Genomic DNA, 16,529 nt, shown 5'->3' on the forward strand with positions numbered 1-16,529 from the left:
AAAGATGAAAAAAATCAATAAATACAGTTAAGAAACAGTGCTTATCCATCTTTATTCTATGAGCCTATCAATTCAATTATAAACAAAATAACTGAGTAATGATATTTATAAAAACAACGTTGGCCAGGCACAATAGCTCACACCTGTTATCTAGCACTTTGGAAGGCCGAGGTAGGAGGATCGCTTGAGGCCCAGGAGTTCAAGATCAGCCTGGGCAACATAGTGGGGACCCCATCTCTACAAAACATTTAAGAAATTAGTCAGATGTGGTGGCACATGTCTGTAGTCCCAGCTACTCTGGAGGCTGGGGCAGGAAAATGGCTTCAGCCCAGGAGGCCACGGCTGCAGATCACACCACTGCACTTCAGCCTGGGTGACAGAGTGAGGACTTGTCCCGAAAACAAACAAAACCAAACACAATATAAATATGCTTTTGAAAATTCATCCAATAGTAGGAGTAGATATAACGAGTCCTTTTTTTAAGATGAATCAACCGTTAATGGATAAGGTCTTAAAAATTAAATTTATTTTGTCTCACTAATTTTACTGTGAAATAACAAGCACACACAGACAAGGAAAAACTAAACAAATGAGTTTGTAGTAACTTGGGGTGAGGGGCAGGTCTAAAACACGTAAGTCTATCTCAACAGTAGGATTAAACCTCTCATTTTTCTTCCTGCAAAATATCTCCAGGGGGTCAAAATATATTAGTCATTCAAGGTTTGAAATTTAGCAAAGCAACAAGAGTAATAATGCATTTCTTCACTTAATACAAATGACCTTTCTTTATGCAACAGATCTCTTATTCTCATAAGTATCCTTTATAGCTGAAAAGTAATTTATCAGTCTCTATCATCTAGGATGCCTTACATTTTTCAATGAAGATAGTATGTGGCTTTCTGGAAGCTAAATGAAAGCCAAATTATTAAATAAGAGACAAATTATTAGATTCTCTCAAAAAAAGAATCAGGCAAAAAAAAAAAAATTCCTATCAAAATCACCAAAAAATTGGCCAGGTGCAGTGGCTCACACCTGTTATCCCAGCACTTTGGGAAGCCTAGGTGGGTGGATCACTTGAAGTCAGGAGTTCGAGACCACCCTGGCCAATGTAGTGAAACCCTGTCTCTACTAAAAAAAAATACAAAAATTAGCCAGGCGTGGTAGGTCACATGCCTGTAAACCCAGCTATTCGGGAGGCTGAGGCATGAGAATTGCTTGAACCCAGGAGGCAGAGGTTGCAGTAAGCCAAGACACGCCACTGCACTCCAGCCTGGGTGACAGTGAAACTCAGTCTCAAAAAAAAAAAAAAAAAAAAAATCACCAAAAAACAAAAGAAGTGACAATTATTCTTGTTGAATCAAATTTCTCATTAGAAAACCTTCTGACTTTGTGAAGAAAAAAAGAGAGGAACCATCTGGAAATTAGGAGATTCAAACACTGTTTTGGGTCCATCATTAATAAGGCCTTAAGGAATCACTGCACTTCATTCATCAGGATCCATTCATTTACAAAACAGGCTTATTCATATTTTCCCTTTTCCAAAATGTTTGTCCTATTTATTCCTCATCCCTGCTCATGGACCCTCCACTCCTGCTTCTGGAACCATCTTAATCACTCCTCACTGTATCTACTGTAACCAGGATGTTTATCACAAATACAGCTTCTGTCATTACACATCCTCATATGTGAACCCACTTCTTGTCTTCTTCTCTTTAGTTGGACAGGACAATTATAATTACATGAGCTGGTTAACAAAAACCCATGTAAATTCTTTGGGACTCTGCTTCTTGATTTTTCACTGTGTTAATCATCATTTAACCACAGTATCACCAGTTTCATACACTCAAGGCTTTCAAATATCCTTGGCCTGCTTTTGAAGCTAAAAACCTTTTATTTTTGAGCAACATATGCTGATGTTTTAAAAAAATATATAATTTCAATTAAACAGCAGATCACTATAAAGTTTTAAAGATGTAACAACCATAACATGCCTGGTTATACAAATTCACTTTATTGCAGCTGGGCGCGGTGGCTCACGCCTGTAATCCCAGCACTTTGGGAGGCCGAGGCAGGCGGATCACGAGGTCAAGAGTTCGAGACCAGCCTGACCAACATAGTGAAACCCCGTCTCTACTAAAAATACAAAAATTAGCTAGGCGTAGTGGCACGCGCCTGTAATCCCAGCTACTCGGGAGGCTGAGGCAGGAGAATCGCTTGAACCTGGGAGGCAGAGATTGCAGTGAGCCAAGATTGCACCACTGCATTCCAGGCTGGGCGACAGGGCGAGACTCCGTCTCAAAAAAAAAACCAAAAAACCAAAAAACCAAAAAACAAAAACAACAACAACAACAACAAAACAAATTCATTTTATTTTGAAACTAACTTCTTAGAGAAATGCCGCATTCTCAAGCAATCTGCTTTTTGGTTTCCCTGTCCTTGGGTGAACATAACTTCAAGCTTCCATATTAGGACCAAAATTCTTTTGCTGGCATTTGAAATCTTCCATTTCTACCCAGATTGGCAAAGCCTGTTTATTCGTTTTGCTAGCACAGATTCCGCTGAAAACTAAACCAAGTTTGTTCACAGTTCCTTGCACATAGCTGATAGCCAACTAATAGTTAATAATCAAGCCAGTGTATAAACTTGCTCAATATTAGACATCTGTGGCAAGGTGCCAGTGTGTACAACATTAAAAATAGGTCTCCGGGAGGCCGAGGTGGGCAGATCACTTGAGGTCAGGAGTTTGAAACCAGCCTGGCCAACATGGTGAAACCCTATCTCTACTTAAAAAATACAAAAATTAGCTGGGCGTGGTGGCGAGCACCTATAATCCCAGCTACTCAGGAGGCTGAGGCAGGAGAATCGCTTGAATCCAGGAGGCAGAGGTTGCAGTGAGCCGAGATGGCACCACTGCACTCCAGCCTGGGTGACAGAGGGAGATTCTGTCTGGAAAAAAAAAAAAAGGTCTACATCCATGTTATGTGGAAAAAAAGAAAAAAAAAAAAAACTAGGTATTTCCCATTTGTGTAAAAAAGTGCTTATGCTTTTTGCACATTTCTGTACTGTTTTAAATTTTTCAATGAGCATGAATTATTTTCATTTTTCAAAAAACCAATTGAAATACACAATACATATTTAATAAATGAAATTTTATAACATGTATTCTAAAAATTGTATCTGAGACACCATGTGCTTTTTAAATTTAGATCAAACTCACAGGCAACAATCTGCCAATTTCCTGCAATAGTCTTAATTGGCCAATAAGTAATTTCTTAATAAGTGAAACATCATATAGGTTTTTAACTTTCAACTATGCGGGGAAACTTACATATACGCATTGTACATCAACATCACCACCGTACACAGTAGCAACTAACACACAGTGCTTATGCTTATGCCATCAGGTTACATATATATTAACTCACACACTGTTTCAAGCATTTAACATAGATATTAATTCGATCCTCAGTAACTAGAAATACTCATCCCATTTTACAAAGGAAAAAACTGAGGCACAGAAACTTGCCCATGGTCACTAGCTCAAGAGACAAGGACAGAATTTATGCCCATCCATTCCTGCCCTGGTCCAAACTCTCCTGATTAGTGTGCAATGCTGCCTTCTCTACATACCTGAGAAACACTCCATGACTCAGTGTTATCGGCCTAACATCACGCCTGGCATCAAAATCAACATTATAAATTCAGAACAACTCTGGTTCTTTCTATAGAGGTGAGATTTTTAAAAACCTCTCATCTTCCCCATTTTAACTATCTTCTTTCGTAAGATACTGTGAGTCTCACAAGGTTGAAGCTAAATCTCTATTGCATGTTTCTTCAACATGTAGCCACACAAAATAAACCTAAATAAAACGATCTCTTAGGTTTCTATTTCAGCAGATTTAATATATGTGAACCTGAGACTTCTGTGGCCCTCTTTGAATACTCAGCTAGCGAATCTATTAAGCATCCCTTTTTCATAAAGCTATTAATTAATGAATATATCCAGGCTTTTAAATTTAAGTATGTGAATTTATTCCTAGAGCAATCATTGTACTCCAGTTTTTGCTAGATTTCTACTTCTGAAGAGGTACCACTCAAGCATATCTATTAACCAAGATTAATCTAAAGAGGAAAATTTGCCAAACCTTTTTTTCCCCAAGAAAAATACTAGTGTCCTCACAGTAATGGTTATTTCTTAAGCCATCCACACGAAACTGAAGAAATAGTTACATAACATTTCCCCCTTTACTAAGCTTTTCACTTGCAAAATCAGCTTCAGAGTTTGAGTTCTGTCTGCTTTTCTTCTTATACAACAATAAAAAAAGAAATACATATTTTATTGATTAAACTTGCTACTCATTCTGGGGTGTGCTCATTCCTTCCCCAGCCACCTTCTGTCTTCCCCCACCCACTCATGAGGGTGTATCTGTACACTGGCTGTGAGACCCACAGGGTGACAGCGTTTCCAAGGGTTTGCAAAAGACGGCATTTCCCATCCATTCCCACTCCATATATTTGCATCTGAGCTCTCACTATGAAAAGGAAAAGATGTTTTTGTTTCTGTTTTCTTCAGCCCTTTTCTGTCTACAAAGCCAATCTCCTCTGTTCAACTGATCGGAACATTTATACTATTTTACAGAATAGTGTTGCCTGAATGTAGAATCACAACAAAGCCAGTTGAGATCTTTAAATTAAAAAAAGAAAAAAAAAAAGATTTCATAATCAAGCATAGTCAAGTGAAACAGAGAGAGGCTGAAAACCACCAGACAAAAACAAAACATAAACAGAAAATGTGATTTTTCCCTATCCTCCTCGTTGCCACTCAGGGAATCACTTTGTTCATCTCATACTCCGTCTATCAAGATGCTACTGAAGCTCTCTGGTCCTGCATTCAGCCCCTTACCTTTGACCTCTCAACTCCTTATTTCGAATTCCCTACTCCTGTTGAGAGTACCCTGCACCAGCATCTGTCACTCAAGTGAGAGAGACAGAGAAAGACAGAAAAGAGACAGACAGAGGGGTGTGAGGGGTGTGTGTGTGTGAGGGGGGTGTGTGTGTGTGTGTGGTGTGTGTGTGTGTGTCTGGGAGAGGCAGAGAGGAATGTAAACAAATATTGTATATGCAAAAACTTAACCTCCAATCCCCAGACCTGGGATATAAACCTGGCTGGAAATTTACTACCAGGAAATGCTCCAGGATTACTATTATCTCATCCCATTGTTCTAAACTTTTTAAATACAGGAAGTTTTCTCTGTAACATATTTACTCAGCATACTTAATCTGTATTTTCCTTATGGTATTTTAGTACATTCCACTTTGTTTTACTATCACATGCATATTTTATTTACCCTGCAAACTTCCTGGGAGTAAGGGGAGGGAGGAGGGAAGGGGAGGTAATGAGGTATACAGTCAAACTAAACCTTACATTCTGGAAGCTTTAAATTTAAAATGCATCTGTACAGGTTTATCTTTACATTTGTAATTGATAGAGATTTTAAAAGAAACGTATTAATGAAAGATGCTTTGTAAGATTCTCAAGGTAATACAATTTGCAGAAAACAATGTACATTTCTACTGAATTTAATGCACTTCTCACTGATAGTTCAGTGGCCACGTGAAATGCAAGTAATAGCTCTGCTTATTTCCAGAATGACTGACAACATTCATACAAATATCTGTAGAAGACTCTAGTATGCAAAAAACAGTAACATAAAATAGAGATCCTCTAGCAACAAGACAACATAAAGATAACCTCTCCCACTCCTTCAAACCAATACTGTTGATCACATTATTTCTTTTTAATTTTTTTGAATCAGCCATTCCTCATTTAACCTCGTGAACTTGCATGTTCCTTTTCATTCCTCAGTCAGGACCAGTATTATTCCATCTAATAACTTCTCCGCAGTACTAATAGCCTTGCAAATGTCGTTCAGGAGCCTCTGCTGGTTACGGTGACAAGAGAAAAGCTTCTGCAGTCTGCCAGTTACCATGGTTTCTCACCGATTAGCAAGAACCGTGACTCCTTACAGATCACCATCAAACCTAAGCTTTACTATTCTGTGTGTCGGCTTCTACCTTTAGGGAGGTACTAGTCAGTAGCAGCAGGTTTCCATAAACTATAAATTAGCACTACCACAAAGGTAAGATGATTGTGACTAGGTTAAACCCTCAACAGAGGGAAATAAAACTTAAGACGAAGCTAGATTTAAAAATAAATAAATAAATAAATATTAGGGTAGTGAAACATCATACAGATTAGGGTTTGTTAAACTCACACCTCTATCAACATACCAGCCAAAATCATCAACCCAGATAATAACCGTGTTTCCCCCGACAGCCAAGGCCCCATTATCATTGCCCTTATTCATTTCTTTTCTACAGCCACCTGCAGCAGACCTATTTTCTAAGCTCTATAAAAGACAGTCAACTCGTAATTACATCTTTTCAGTGGACACAGAGAGAACCAGATAAACCACCCTCAAACCTCAGTAGACTGAATTACCTACCCTTCTACCAACACTTCGCAAAATGGCATGATGTGAATCTCACCTCCACCCTTTAAAGGAGTTAACAATAGCTAGTGAAAAGGTCCCAAAAGATGGCAGAAAGAGCAAATTAATGCAATTAAACAGACCAAAAACTAAATTCGAATCTGCCTACATGCTTCCTCTTTTTATACAGAAAGAAATACTGCTCAACAAAGTTACATATTTAAGTTTTGACAAAAGCTTCAAAAATACGGTTATCACATGCTTTTAATTCCTTAAATGTATGGTTTTTAATCTGTAGTAAGACCATTCGGGAAAACTGGAATAATTCTACAAATAAATGTAAGTCATGAGAGAAATCAGAATTCTCTTAGTTAAGTGCATTTTTTTAAAACATGGAAAACGAAATTCTTTAACTCTTAAAACAACCTGTCTTAACTAGCCCTAAGGTGATTCCTGAGCCACTTGTGGGTAAAAATCAGAAGAGAAAAAAGTTCAATGACCTTGGAAATTAGAAACTAAAAACCTAATGGTGTGATAGTCCGTACAGCCTCAGTGAAATTACAGGAAAACATCTGTCCGGAAATTGCTTTTTTTCTTTTGGAAAATTACTAGGAGGTTGGGGGAAAAGAGGGGAAAAAGGGGGAATGAAGGTTGCAAACGTTAAGATGCCAAACACGAACCCAAACGAAGTGAAATACAACCTCCTCTGGCCCAATTGTCATGCAAACAACTTCTAAGCATCTTCAGATGTAAAGAAAAACAGTCACTGTGCACAGGCGTTAGCTGAATGTTCGAGAGTTGGATGAATGGGGAAGACTTGTTATACACCTAGTGGTGGGTGGATTTCACTAGGCTGCAGCCTCCACACAGCTTTTCTTTGCTGCACTGCAGAGGCGCCATCTTCTCCGTCTTAATCTTCACTCAATTCGACTCTTTTATCTGCACCCTAAAAAAAAAGACCCGTCGGACCCTCCCCAGCATCCTGTGCCCCCAGGGGAACTAAACCAGAGTCCCCAGAGCTGCCAGGAAAGAGGCCGCGCCTTAATCAGACAAACGCCTCCTTGGATGCACAGGACAGAGCCCGCGCCTCCCCACCATCCGCCACTGCCCTTTCCAGACGCACATCCCACTCTCCGCCTTATTTCCTCCCCGCCAAGGACTTTACAGCCCAGCACAGAATTAAGCCTCGGAGGTGATCCGAGGGTGGGAAGCAGAGGGGCCCCGAGGCTCCGCCAGAGGCCCCGACAGCGTCTCTGCCCCCTCTGAGGCGGACGCGGAGCGCCGAGAAGGGAACCGGGCGGGAGCCTCGGTGGCGCACTGAGACTAACGCGGCTCGGCCCAAGGCGAGGGCGGGGTGTCGCGGCTTTTGTTCCCGGGGACCTTCTGCCTCTCAGGCAGAAGCTTAGGGTGCGAGCGAACTCCCGGGGCGTCCACGCTTGGGGAAGGCGCGGGGTGGCTATGGGTCTCCGACCCCTCCCATTTCTCGCAACTTACACAAAAGGGAGACGCGGAAATGCACAAAGTTTGCCTATGGAAGGCGGTGCGCGACCCCGACGCCGGCTCGGGCTAGGGTCGCACCCAGGCGGCCGCCGCCAGCAGCCGCGAAAGGAGGTTGGAGCAAGGAAGGGGGATGGGGGTGAGAGGAGAAGGTGAAACGAGGCGGAGAACGCAGGGAAAAGCGAGGGGCCCCTAGCTTTCTGGGCTGTCCCGACTCCGACTCCTCCTCCCCAGGGCCCGAGAGAAAGGAAAGGGCAACGATTCAACAGCAGAGGACTGGCTTCAGGGACGCTGGGTTTTCGGTTTTCCCCACGTGCTCCTTCCCCCTTCCCCCCTGTCTGAATGTCTCTCGCCTCCCCTGGCCCCCGCTTCCGACGCAGGGAATGAGTCGGGGTCTGGGCTCAGGGTCGCCCCCTACCCTTCTCGCCCCGGGCTGGCGCGGAACCAGGGAGACCAGCGCCTCGCCCGCTCCCTGTCCGCGGGCCGGAGCGCGAGTCCCTGGGGCAGGGCTGGGCCGAAAGCGCGGATGCGCTGGACGTCCGCAAGCGGGGGCGGAGAGGAGAGGGGTCCCCTTGACGGACCCCCGGCTTCTCTGCATTAAAGACTTGGGTTAAGGTCTTGGGTGGTATCGGGTCCCCACCGTGCCGCCTCCCCCCGCCTTCCGAGGCGCGGCACCCACCTCCAGCGCCCGAGCCGTCCAGGCGGCCAGCAGGAGCAGTGCCAAACCGGGCAGCATCGCGACCCTGCGCGGGGCACCGAGTGCGCTGCTGTGCGAGTGGGGTCCGCCGCGTCCTTGCTCTGCCCGCGCCACCGCCGCCGTCTCTGGGGGCCCCCGCGCGCGCTGCTCCGGCTGCTCTCGCCTACCGCTGCCGAGGAAACTGACGGAGCCGGAGCGCGGCGGCGGGGCTCAGAGCCAGGCGAGTCAGCTGATCCGGCCCACCCCGCTCGGCACCCGAGAGAGACCCCTAGCGGCGCCGCCGGGGAACTGCGCCCGCTCGCGCCGGGAGGGGCCCGCGCGCCCCGCGCCCACAGGTGCAGCGCCCTTGGCGCCGCCCTCCGCACCCCACGCGCCCCCCTCCGCTCCCCGGCCGACGGCCCACCTGGGCTTCGTGAACAGTGGGAGGGAGAGTCTGGGGCCAGGAGAGGGACGATGCACGATCAGGGAAAGGTGAGTCCTAGGACGCTGGGGCTCTAGAAAAGTCGAGAGCGCTCCTGCTCGTCCTTGTGAGCTTGAATCATCCGACCCCGCAGGCCTCCCGGGGGTGTCGTATAAAGGACTGCTGCTAGGGTGCGTTTTTATCCGCATTTCGTTTTTTCTCTCGGTTTGGAGAGGTGGGGCAGGCGTTTCTGGAAGAGAATGAGAACGAGTGAAGCTTAAAGGAAATAGGATTTTCTTTGCTTGTTGAGACAGCAATAGCCTCATTTTTTAACCCCCAACGTCAAAAGCAGCCACGAACAACCTGGAATTTCTATCTTTAGAACGAACCAAAGGAGAAAGGCGCAGGACCTGGCAAAGAAGCGGGCAACCCATTTACTTCTTGAAAGCAGGGTTCTGGGCTTGGGTTTTGTTTCTTTCTTATATTTTTGTTTGTTTTGGTTTTGTTTTGTTAAAGGGGGTGGTCAGTGTGGATTTTGCGGGGCGGGGGGTCTTTTTTTGTTGTTAAGCAGGGATGTAACATCCGTCTGAATTGGGGAAGAAGGAAAAATTAGGAGAGATCATTCGTATTCGACCCCCGTAAATGAGGACTTCTGACCTCAAACGTTGCCCTTGTTCTTCATCGTGTCTGTCCTAAATTATAGAAATGAACCTTCTGCCATGCCACTTTCTCCTGGATTAAACACAAACCGCCCACTGTCCAGTTAGTGTCCAGATAGTTTAGAATGCTCTAGAACTGCTCAGATGTATCCCCTGCTCTTGACCTGAAGTAGCATTTATTTACCAAGCCACAGCCCACTCCACACAGGGCTTGCAGCGAAGGACTGAAGCCAGGGAGTGCTCTGGCCCTTCCGAGGGCTGCACTGCAGCCTGCCTTCTCTCCCCTGCTCATTGCGCTGAGAAGGGTGCCTAGGCCGAGAAGGATGGCTCAGCCAGCGGGGTTACAGACTTCCTGGGAAGTCATTTCTGTACCAGTTCCCTTAAATGTTGTCTTGTGTGTCTTTTCCCGCACTAGGCATTCAGTCTTGACTCTTGGATTACTTTTGCCCCTGAATGTCCTTTGGATGTCCTCAACAAATAAGGACAAATATTTATTGTCATGCAGTATTTCTTTGTACGCTTCATGTCGTTTACTTCTTACAAAAGCCAAAGAGGCTGTTACTATTATTATTCCTATTTATACATCAGGAAAGTGAAGCTAATGAACTCCCAAATCTAACAGCCAGTAAGTGATGTGAGTTGGGACAGCAGGGAAAAGTCTAAAGTGACAGGACAAACCCAGTTGTTCACTTTCTACACCGCATTTACCCACCGCAATTCTGTATTTGTTCCAGGTCTGCATGAGCAAATAAGGCAAAAAAGAAGGTATCTGAATGCAAAGAGAAACGTGGTCCAAAGCTACAAATCTTGCAGAGTCCACTGCAAAATGCAAACGTGAGACCCTTTGTTACATTATTAAGAATTTTAAGGCCGGGCCTGGTGGCTCATGCCTGTAATCCCAGCACTTTAGGAGGCCCAGGTGGGCAGATCACCTGAGGTCAGGAGTTCTAGACCAGCCTGGCCAACATGGTGAAACCCCCATCTCTACTAAAAATGCAAAAATTAGCCGAGCGTGGTTACTCATGCCTGTAATCCCAGCTACTCCAGAGGCTGAGGCAGGAGAATCGCTTGAACCTGGGAGGCGGAGGTTGCAGTGAGCCAAGATTGTGCCATTGCACTCCAGCCTGGGCGACAGAGCGAGACTCCATCTCAAAAAAAAAAAAAAAAAAAATTAAATTAAGAATTTTAAGATGGCAATGGCAGAGCGTTAAAACAAGCTTGGGGCTCCTCCCACCGCAGGGCCTGTGAGACTTCCCAGGGTTGCATGCCCATGAAGCCAGCTCTGGGAAGGAGAAGGCAGTTTTAGTTTAAGAGTGAGGGACTTTTCTTTGGGAGGCCGAGGTGGGCGGATCACGAGGTTAGGAGAACAAGACCATCCTGGCTAACACGGTGAAACCCCGTCTCTACTAAAAATACAAAACATTAGCCGGGGGTGGTGGCAGGTGCCTGTAGTCCCAGCTACTCGGGAGGCTGAGGCAGGAGAATGGCGTGAACCCGGGAGGCGGAGCTTGCAGTGAGCCGAGATCGCGCCACTGCACTCCAGCCTGGGCGACAGAGCGAGACTCTGTCTCAAAAAAAAAAAAAAAACAGTGAGGGACTTTTATCGAGCATGAAATTCAAAATTGTAGAGATGAGATCATAATCTATAAAAATTAAAGTTCTTAGATTTAGCAGTTTCTCTTTCCACTGTTGAAATTCACCACACCGACACATTCCCTGGTCAAGATGTTCCTGGGGGAAGATGATTATGCTGCTAATTGCGTCAGAATGATGGACATTGCCTGCGTGTTCTCTGGTTCCTTCACTACTGAGAGATCCTGATGGCTTTTTGCTTTTCAGCCAGTAGCTCTGTTCTGCATTTAATGCCATTTCCTGCCCTGAGGTATCTTCCAGATCCTCCAAGCAGAAAATGCAGGAACATCCCTAGTTATAACCCTACAAAGTTGGGGAAGGAACCAACAACCACTTGTCTGCTGGAATTCCTACAACAGCATCCCCATCCTAGTTTCAAGTGTCTCCATTTGTGAGATATTCACTGGCTCTCTAGACTGTGCATTCTATCTTTGGGCATTTCTGGTTACTAGAATGTTCTTATCCCATTTAAAGCTCACATCCCCCGCCTTTAAACTCCCACTCAGATATCCTTGTATCCCCAGTGACCAAGCAGAATAATTCTTTTCCACACTTCAGATCTTTACAAATTTGCCAGCGGTTTTCATGCTACTCCTTCCTCTAGAGTCTTCTCTTCACAAGGTAAAACAGGCACTTCCTTCAACAGTCGCATAATGGCATGGTTTCTGGTTCCTTCCACACCTTGGCCATTCTCTAAATGTGTTCTGGCTTGTCTGTGTCTTTTTACAGTACTCGAAGTGTGCTCTGACTGCTGCAACGTGGGAAATGTTGCCCACCACTCTGCCTGGAGCCTCATGTTGCATTTGACTGTTTTAGTAACCGCATCCCACTGCAGACTCCAATTGGTCCAGATACCCCATTTCTATTTTAAGCATAGTCTGCTGGGCCGCGTTTCTGTCGTCTTGTATTTAGGCTGTTATCTGTGCCCCATAAATATCACCAAAAGCAATCGTTAGGTCTGAGCCAGATGAGCCCTGCAGGGCTGCCGTAACTTACCATAGACTGGGTGGATCAAACACCAGAAATGTATTTCCTCACATTTCAGGAGACGGGAGGTCTGAAATCGAGGTGTTGGCTGGGTTGGTTACTTCTGAGGCCTCTCTCCTTGGCTTGCAGATGGCCACCTTCTCCCTGTATTCTCGCGTGGTCTTCCGTCTGTGTCTTACTGTGCCCTAATCTCCTCTTCTTATAAGGACATCAGATATTGGGTTAGGATCCACGCTAATGACCTCATTTAACCTTAATTACATCTTTGACCCTATCTCCAAGTATGGTCACATTTTGAGACACTGTCGGGTTAGGACTTCAACATATGAATTTGGGGGTGGGGGTACATAATACGTCCTTCTTTAGAACAGCTAAGACTTATTCTATAATCCTGTCACTCATCTTTGGCCTTTATTTCCAATGACCTTTCTTTCATTTTCAGTTTGAAGATCATTCAACTCAACAGAAAAAAAAAAAGAAATGGAAGAGATCTACTTTCTCTCTGTCCTGCATCGGCATTGCATCATGATCCCCATGCAGCCGGCTTACCCCTCCTGCCATCATCAGGCTCTGAAAAGAAAGAAAATGACCTTTTATACTTCCCTTTAGAAAATTTTGTCAAAGCTTAAACATTGACATTTATTGACATTTAAAATCTGTATTAGTTTACCAGAGCTGCCATAACAAAATATCACAGACTGGGTGGCTTAAACCAAGAAATTTATTTTCTCACAGTTCCAGAAAAGTCTAAGATCAAGGTGCAGGTAGGATTGGAATCCTCAGAGGTCTCCTTGGCTTGCAGATGGCTGCACCCTTGCTAAGTCCTCACACGTTCTTTCCTCTGCACAGGTACCTCTGGTATTTCTGTGTGTCCTAATCTCCTCCTTTTATAAGAATACCAGTCAGACTATATTAGGGCCCACCCCAGTGGCCTTAATTTAATTAGCTGTTCAAAGGCCCTACCCAAATACAGTCATGTTCTAAGGTACTGGGGGTTAGGGCTTCAACATACGGATTTTGGGGGAACATAAGTCTATAACCAACCCCTAAAATTCCCCTAAAATTATTCTCACATTTTAAGCTACTCTCATGTCCGTCCTTGGGAGTGGATTCCTTTTACTTTTTATTCATGTCCTTTTGAAATCAGAAAGCTTCCTAGGTCATTAGAATATTTCTTTTTTTTTTTTTTTTTGGAAGCACCAGAGTCCATGAGGCATTTTATTTGTAAATATATGTATTACATCCCTAGAAAAAGAATCCCAGGATTTTCCCTCCTGTGTGTTTTCGTCTTGCTTCTTCATGGTCCGTGATGCCAGCTGAGGTTGTCAGTACAATGAAACCAAACTGGCGGGATGGAAGCAGATTATTCTGCCATTTTTCCAGGTCTTTGAGTTGCACGTCAAATCTGGGGCTGATCACTCCACACTTGTTTAGCCTGCCTGTGAGGTTCACAACAATTTTCCCAGCTCTGTGTTCATCAATGATTTCAAATTCGCCAGTGTAACCATGCTTCATCATCACAGTGAGAAACCGGACAATGACTTTGGAGCACGGCCTAATAAGCACCTGGCGTTTGCCTCTCTTTTAGGCACTGTTGATGCTCTTGAGAGCATCTGCCAGGACATTCATTGCGCACCATTGTGGCAGCGCGGAAAGATGGCGGAAAGAGTGGTAATTAGAATATTTCTTTAGCTGCTTCCTGGTTGAATATATGGATTACTTAGCCACTCCAGACTTCCGGTAGTGTTGGGAGTTACCATGCTTTCCATGAAGATGTGACCTTGCTGGGTATCCTCTATGTTGGCAGACGCAGTGATGTATTTGAGAGTTTCACATGCCTCTTAACCTGTCTTTCCTCCCAGAACCGTGTGCTAACTCCTCATCAAAGACCAGAAGTAGATCCTGAATTATATTAATTCTCATCTCTTTCTACCTTCTCCAAGACAGAAGGACATGGTTAACTTCTTTATCTCAACATCAGCCTTCAATACCTACAAAAGTCTAAGCTGTAAATAGCATTGAAGCTTTGCATAATAAAATTCTTTTCCCCAGTGATGGGCAGTTTTTCACATAGTAACATTCTTTTAATCTTTTTTTCTTTTTAATGAGTAGACATAAAGAAATGCTTAAATAAATAATTATCAACTAACATACCTACATTTAACTACACATACCTAACAGACCTGAATATAGGCAGAGGATGTGACATTTTACTTACCCTTTTATTAAAATTACTGCTTCATGTATTGGTCTTTACTTCACTAGTGCATCCATAAAATGTTTACATATTTTTTTAAACAATAAAATATTCTTGAAATTAGTCCTTCTCTGTAATCACTACATAAAACTGCTTTAGAGACAGCCTTCAGATCAACTAAATTATATTTTACAAATGGGCTTAGGTATTTCAGTAGTAACTCTATGGAACAACAGAATTCACTGTTTAACCGGGGACCAATATTGGCAGCTGGCTTCCATAACTTGTTTGAGGAATGTAGTAATTCCAAGGTTACTGCAAGGACTAATGTACAAGAATATTCCTGTATTTTATGGAATAAAAAGGAAGAACAAGAGAGGAGAAAGAAAGAGATAGTACATACCAACCCCAGAGGTAGGGAGTATGAAAATCAATCAAGTAGCCAGAAGATTTAATGGAGCCATGTGGGTGTTACATCAGTTCTCTTCCTTAGAGAACTTTGGATAATAGGGCAACAATATGCTCTGGTGGAAAAGAACTCAGACCTTGAGAAAGCCTGACCACTACAGTTTCTGAAAAATGCTCCTTTCATTAGGTGGTGTGGTGATGAATTATAAAGGCACCCAGCACAGTGCCTGGTTTACCATAGAAATCGGTTCTTTTTTCTTGAGAGAACAACAATTCACAATAGCTGTCACTTAAGTGACCAGCATAATCCTGGCTTTGAGCTTGCCAGGGGCTGCCAGTTAGCACAATGGCTGTCAACCCCGTGTTATTTATTTAGATCCCCTAAGTAATGCTTTGCTAATAAAAGCTCCAAATTTGTGAGTGATTTACTCTTGTTTTATTTATTTAATAAATAAATTAAAGTGGCATGATTTATTAATTTAATTAATTATTAGCGGTGGCGCAATCTCAGCTCACTGCAACCTCTACCTCCTGGGCTCAAGTGATCCTTCACCTCAGCCTCCAGAGTAGCTGGGGCTGCAGGTGCGCACCACCATGTCCAGCTAATTTGTGTACTTTTTGTAGAGATGGGGTCTTGCCATGTTATCCAGGTTGGTCTTAAACTCCTGAGCTCGTGATCCACACTCCTTGATCTCCTAAAATGTGGGGATTATAGGCATCAGCCACTGTGCCTGGTTGATTTACTCTTATTTTAATTTAAATAAAAGCAACTCAAGGTTAGCATCATATCAGGCTACTCTCAGTTGTATTCTAGTATCTCTCTTGAGTGTGGGAGTAAGGGATGGAGCTGTAGCTAGTTTGTTGAGAACTAGACAAAACCCTGACCGCTCCCCAGGGCATTTGCCTAGGATGTGAAAGATATGCCTCCTGTTTTCAGACGGCACCGTGCTTGGAAAGGCTGCTTGCCAGAGGTGTTGAAAGGATGCCACTGGGCTGGTCCTGCACAATGGAAGACCACATACATGCTCCAAGAGAGTCACTCCCCAGAGCAGCTGCAGGAAGCCACAGCTCTGTGGCCTGGGATCCTTGCCACACTGAATATTAGTGATAGACATTGGAGCTGAGGGGATCTTATGCTTCAAGGCAGCTGGATCTCTTTTTTACTAGTCAAATCATACCTAGGGATTGTCTTTCGTGTTCTAGAGACTTTGATGAGTAACTCGACTTTTAAAATCCAAGTGAAGGCTGTGGCTAGAGAAGCATGACCTAAACCTAAAATGAATGGGAACATTACAGTCTGACAAGCTTTGAGAATTCAGATTCACATCGCCTAAAGAAACAACATCCTGAATGATGAAACAAACACATAAACCAACCAACAATTTGTGATCTGAGGTACCAAAACAGACACCCTTTTATCACCTAAGATGGACTGTAAGGTTAAGGAAACAAAGTTACCTACAGGGTTAGGGTTCGGAGACTGGCTGGCATGACCAATTTCTCAATTTCTATGGCTCTAAACTCCCTAATAATAGGAACTATCAGACCCATCCTGTGATTT

At 43.9% G+C, this 16,529-nt stretch overlaps 1 protein-coding gene and 1 pseudogene across 6 annotated transcripts in view; both read right to left on the bottom strand.

The window, feature by feature from the left end:
- Nucleotides 1-8,970, bottom strand: part of APP (amyloid beta precursor protein) — a 282,485-nt gene extending 273,515 nt beyond the window's left edge. For 2 of the 6 annotated variants that reach the window (XM_024239223.3, XM_024239220.3), the window contains exon 1: nt 8,668-8,949. In XM_024239223.3, coding sequence (XP_024094991.1) covers nt 8,668-8,724 — 57 coding nt within the window. In that variant the 5' untranslated portion in view covers nt 8,725-8,949. 6 annotated transcript variants of the gene reach the window in all.
- A 4,564-nt stretch (nt 8,971-13,534) lies between these two features.
- Nucleotides 13,535-13,992, bottom strand: LOC129052437 (small ribosomal subunit protein uS8-like; annotated as a pseudogene).
- Between the last annotated feature and the right edge of the window lie 2,537 nt (nt 13,993-16,529).

Source organism: Pongo abelii, chromosome 22, assembly GCF_028885655.2.
Source record: "Pongo abelii isolate AG06213 chromosome 22, NHGRI_mPonAbe1-v2.0_pri, whole genome shotgun sequence".
In the NCBI taxonomy this organism is placed as follows: Eukaryota; Metazoa; Chordata; class Mammalia; order Primates; family Hominidae; genus Pongo; species Pongo abelii.